General features: G+C 36.6%; 1 protein-coding gene across 1 annotated transcript; it reads right to left on the reverse strand.

Moving 5' to 3' along the window:
- Positions 1-2814: 2814 nt before the first annotated feature.
- Positions 2815-5635, reverse strand: LOC117337834. The gene is made up of 2 exons (XM_033898963.1): positions 5524-5635; positions 2815-5111 (listed from the first exon to the last, which is right to left on the reverse strand). Exon 2 carries the CDS (start codon positions 5053-5055, stop codon positions 3406-3408), a length of 1650 nt encoding a protein of 549 aa, XP_033754854.1. The 5' UTR covers positions 5056-5111; positions 5524-5635; the 3' UTR covers positions 2815-3405.
- Positions 5636-6000: the final 365 nt, after the last annotated feature.

The raw sequence follows: 6000 nt of genomic DNA on the forward strand, positions 1-6000 counted from the left end.
AAATCTCAAACTAATGTTAGAGGTACTGTAAGTTGTTATCAGTCATAAGAAGGGAACAGTGTTGGTGTGTTATTTCAGCATTGTCTTCTAACATCTGTCATTACAGAGATTTTTCAGTCTATCATAAAGTCATGATTAATTAAATTAATGATAAAATATAACAAAATTATATAAATACAGTCATCAATATTATATACGGTAATTATAATGTGTTTGCTGCATGTATACTCAATTAACATCAGTATATAAATTTAAACCTGTTACGGATTTGGTCGAGATTACAATTGGGAATGGTGACATTTGGCTAAATAACATTTAAATTTATGTATTATACTTTAGCCGACATTAATTATGTTGAATATAAAACTATTGTCAATACAACTTCACTCTGGCGTCATTCTTGTCATCAGGATGTGTATTGGTCCAACATGTGATGATTATTGTCCTTTTGTAGTGTTTCGTAAGATAAAGATCGGCACCTGTGAGCGTGTGCAGCCTTCGAGGTTGCTGTATGTATCACGGTCAGTATTCATAACGTTTGTATGGTGTATGGATCTGTATGTATTGTGGCGCCATACACAGCTGTCAGTGATCAAATGTTTATATTATGTTATGGAAACAAAAATCCATTCTAAAATAAAATATTTTATAATTAGAATCATTACTGTTTGTTGTTTTTCTCATTGAAGAAGTTGTATCCACCCGTCCCTCCGTAAACAATCCTTATTATCGCTATTTCTTAGAAAGTACTGCAATGATATTTCTCTAACTTTATCTTGTAGATTCTCCTTGGTCCATCTTTGTTTTGGAAATTGAGGTTTGATATCGCTATTACTTGAAAGTACTGGAGGGATATTCCTTAAACTTTGTTTGTGGGTTCCTCTTGAACCAATTTAATTGAGATTTTTTAACAAAAACAAAAACATAAAACAAAAACAAAAAAATCTGACTGACTGCTATCTTTGAGGATTGAAGTTTGGTATCGCTATTTCTTAAAAACATCTGGAAATTTTTTTTTCTCAGAATTCACATGTAGGTTTCACTTGTTCGTGTTATTAGATTATTAAGAAAGAAGGGAAAAGTAGAGACATTGTCTGACATGGGACCAAAAAAAAGATCATTTCATGGTTTTATTCCTGGAACTTCAACAAAGCCCTCACCATCAGTTGATTCCAAAATTAACCAATACACATCTACTGTAATTGGGATATGTCCGGGGCAGATAGTTACCTGACTCATCTTATCTTTTTGTATTTGAAAATTAGCATTTTACTGATAATTTATATCCACACACAAACGTACATTCACACTCACTCCGCATGGGCTCGGTTTCGGAATTTTGAGTCAGATATGGTATCAGGTAATGACCACAACGTTAACGATTTGGTGTTAATACATATTCTAAAACCTTACAAAATCAGGGGTGTCGATGTTTTCAAACATATACCAGTTATATCTCTTTGTAGATGGATTTCTCGTGAGATCGATATACGTCCACCTGAAACATATCGCACCAAATCTACACACCTTTTATAACCACGGTCAGAGTTACCCAAAGTGTAATCATCTAACATCTCCGGCCACTAGAAATGGCCTAATGACCCCAGAATAAACAAGATATATTCTGTATTTTCCAGGTAAGAAGTCTAATCAAGGATCAGTCGTGTCCACTGTAATGTATATTTACAGCGGAAACTTTGATCCGGATTCTGAGCGAGGAATTCGGCGATATTTTCACGGATTATTGTGTTTTGGATGTTACAATTCGTATTGAGTGGCACGGTATGTTAAAGATGAATGTTTTCTGATGACGGTCGCATATAGTGTGCTCCGTGCCAGTTTGAATAAATGTGTTATTTTGGTCGATTGAAGTGTGGTGGTTTGCCGTTTCGCTCGTTGCGGAGTTGCCAACCTTGAGCTTAACAGATTACACATACCACTGTCATATCATTTTTTTTTTTTGAAAATCGCATTTTCTATGCAAGCGCCTGTGTTCAGGACTAGTAGTAATTTAAAGGATTTACCTCAATTTCCCATAATGAGCCCCGCCCCTCCGGCCCCAGCGGAGCCAGAGTCTCCTTTTATGCAACGTTTAGTCTCCCTTTCCCAATTATGCTCCAGACCAAATTTCATCAAAATCCTTTCAGGCATTCATAAGAAGTAGGGATTTTAAGGAAATGTTGACGAACGCAGGATATCAGACGGACGACGGACGCTGCACCATGGCATAGGCTCACCGACCTAATAAAATAAGCCATTGTCAAAGTTGGCTCCTCCGATGCGACCTATGTCAATAAATAAGAATATTGATATGTTATAGATTCAAGGTTTGTGTTCAAAAACTCTGTTTTTATTTTTTGATTTCATTTTGAAAACGGTCACAGTTAGGTCGGCACAGGCAGATATATGCGCTACTTGATTTGATCCAAATGCGTACGGAGGTTAAATATCACGGTTATCAGGCCCAAAGGTTTTTTTTATATCTTTTTATAAATAAACATTTTGTAATGACATTATGGGAGATATATATTGCCACACAATGGACACTTCCTGACCTGTTAGTGTCCTAATTCCTAGAGAATTATTCTTAAACTATCTTAGAATTAGTGTTGAGAAACAATCAGTCTTACCTAGAATCAATAAAAATATTCTGTGTTTTTTGAGTCTCCATCCAAATCTATATATGTATGTCAAAATTTGTCCTCGTACCAACGATTTTGCGTTATAGTTTCGTTATTATGTTGGTATTCTTGTTTTGTGATCAGACTGAATTTTTTTGTGGATTAATTGAAATGATATAGAACAACAATTCGGTGACAATTTACAGTAAATTTTATTATACATTAATAATAAATGACATTATTAACAAATGTTTGGTTCACAGTATGACCAGACAGGGTCATGACCTACTGCCACCAAACTGGATATATATTATATACAGTGAAAATGACTAATCTGCATCGGATTTAATTTTTATTAATAAAATCGGGCCATACCAAGTATTTGTGGGTAAGATAGGATCGGGACAACCCACTGGACCAGGTAAGGGAAGTCAGGTTATACACCTAAAACCGATGCAATGATGTTAATTTCAGATTTCATAAAGGTACTTGAAATTTATCACAGGGACGTGACTGCAAGTCTAATAGACATGTATTAAGTCAACTAAGATTACAAACATTCCAAAACAGACGGTTTCAAATCAGTGTGATGTATAAACATTTCTCATTTAATCATACTTTTAACAAAATTCAAATGTGAAATAATGACGGCAAAATATTCCAAAATCAATTAAATGTCTTATGTAATGTGTACATATATGTTGATAAAAGTAAGATTATACCAAAAGTAAAATGTTGTTTAAGTCCACTGATATAAATTGTCTGTACCCTCACTCAAGGTCACTCAGTCACTATAATATTTGAGGAGTTTGAGTCCCCTCTGTCCTGTATCTAACACTAATTGTGACCACAACACATCACCCTTCTGTATACCTACTACTCCCTGGTGAAATTTGTTTGTGTGAAGTGTTTTTATGTACTTCCCTGCTCCATTTATCAGTTCTATTGTGTTCCTTGTTTCGTCAGCAATAACAATATTACCCTTACTGTCATATACAACTGTGATTGGATCAAACTTGTCTAGTGTGACCGGCTCTTGACTCTGTATCCCCTCTCCCTGGGCCGGTATCCCCTCCCCCCGGTAGTGGAACAGGGGCTGGAGTGTTGGGTTGTACACAATGATGTGAATCCTGTAGTTGTTTGTATCACTGACGACCCCACTGATATGTTTACTACTCACCATAGCTATGTTACCTGTAACACAACATTGTGATATTGACAGTACATACCCCTTCCTTGACTCCTCCACAATTTGTGTATGTAACACCTTGCCGGTTACAGTGTACATCACCACCGTGTACCCCTGACTAAGCACTGTACCCACCGCTACCCGACCCTCCCTGGTCACACACAGACTGTATGGGAAATCCTCTGTAGTGAACCTTGGGACTGGTGTACATGATGTAGACACTTCAAAAATTATCCTCTTATCCATACAACAGAACCACAGACGACCTGTGGTGGGGTCCAGACTGATGTCCTGTATGTTACTGTTGTGTGTTATCGTCTGTTTGACCTGACCTTCTTTGTTAATGAGCTTTACTGTGTCGGTGTTATGGTCACACAGCCAAGCACGTCCATCAGATGTAGGGCAGATCGATTTGATGTGATCCGGGTATAAGAACTGGGACATGACGGCTGGACTATCACGAAGTTTGTATCGGACTTCTCCAGTGGACGCTTGACCAGCCTCTGTAGACTGTTTTGGTCGGACTACTGGACGTTGGTCAGAGTGAATACCAGATGCTGACCCTGCCTGGAGATAGTCGGTTGGGAGGTTCATGTTCCCGAGGGCCTGTTTCAGGTGACTTTGTCTGTCCATACCTGGAGTAAAGTATGTCTGTTTATCAGGTGTCGGTGGGATATCTGTATCCATTTCTCGGATTTCTGATACCGAGTCGTACATGAGTACAGCAGTTCCTGTCTTCAGAGTCTGTTTATATTCTGATGAGAGTTCCCGAAAAGTTTCCAACCTTCTCTCCAGGTCTGTGATGTGTGTCTGTATGAGTTCCGTGTCCGCCACCTCCATCCTGTCACAGATCGATATATAATCCGCGGTCATTTCATCTAATTGTATTTTACATTTATTGTTATTGTCGGTAATTTTTGTACGAAGTTTATCATACAGAGGTTTACAAGAAGACTGTTTTGTTCGCGAGGAAATAATTTCTTGTTTTAATTTCGGAATGCTAACGTTGTCTGTTTCATCTACAAAATTCTGAATTAGGTTTCCATTTTCTATTTTAAATTTTGAAAGTTCTACAAAACTATCGATATGTAGTTTGTGTTCTGTAATTGAACATATTGGGCAAATAAGCGTTTGACAATTTTGGCACAAGAAAAACACGTCGTTGTCTTTGTGATTGTTACACTTAGTATCTCCCTTAACCCGAATTGGAAACTGTGTATGGAAGATAGACTTTTTCGACGCCATGATACCGATGTGACAAGATGGAAAAGGCGGCGGGTGTTGGAGATCCTCTTGTGTATCTGTATAACAAAGAAATAACGGAATTAATCATCTACATTGTTATATACATGTATACCGGTATATATAGGAATCATAAACATATCGAATATATAGTTACAAATGTACACTCTCAAAAACGGAAAAATTGCAAATACAAGCACGGACGTACATAAGTACGTCTCTCGTAGAAGATATTAAGTATGGTGTACGTGTAAGAAAGATGTACATACAAAATAATTCTAATGTACTTATAAGATAGGTCGTACATACCATATTATTCTGATGTAAGTATAAGTCGTTTTACACGATAATTCTGATTGTACGTAGAAGATAAGTCTTATCAATAGAATTGTATTGGAAGGAATGTGTGACAAGAACTCTATGTATAGGAAAACAACCAACAGAAAACTCAAATTATGATACCATACTTACAAACTAGTCAAATTCCAGTTCTTGAAAGCAATTTGATATGCTTGGTTCCCTGACTTGAGAAATAATGTCCTTCGACATACTTTGGGGTACTGCTGTCTGGTGGAGATAAAAGTACAACAATAACCACATTTTCTCGTCTATAATGCAACAATATAAAAACGAAGGATTGATATAGCTGTTCGAAAATGTATCACATTATCACAATATTAAAACATGAGATCCCAGAAGGATCTTGGCACCTACCATTGAATGATCTGTATTGATTCTAAATGTACAATGTAAGTCCGATTTTCTAATTTCCACTTTCCTTTTTTCCTATAAATCGTTTGGAATTTTATGGAATTTATGTAAGATGTAAGATTTTTTTTCTTTTGTGAAATAGCGATTAAACTTCAGTTGATTACATCCAAGATGGTCTCCTGTCGGCCATTTTGCTTTCATGACCAGATTTAAAATTGAATAGTCATAACTATGAAC

Source organism: Pecten maximus, chromosome 1, assembly GCF_902652985.1.
Source record: "Pecten maximus chromosome 1, xPecMax1.1, whole genome shotgun sequence".
Lineage (NCBI taxonomy): Eukaryota > Metazoa > Mollusca > Bivalvia > Pectinida > Pectinidae > Pecten > Pecten maximus.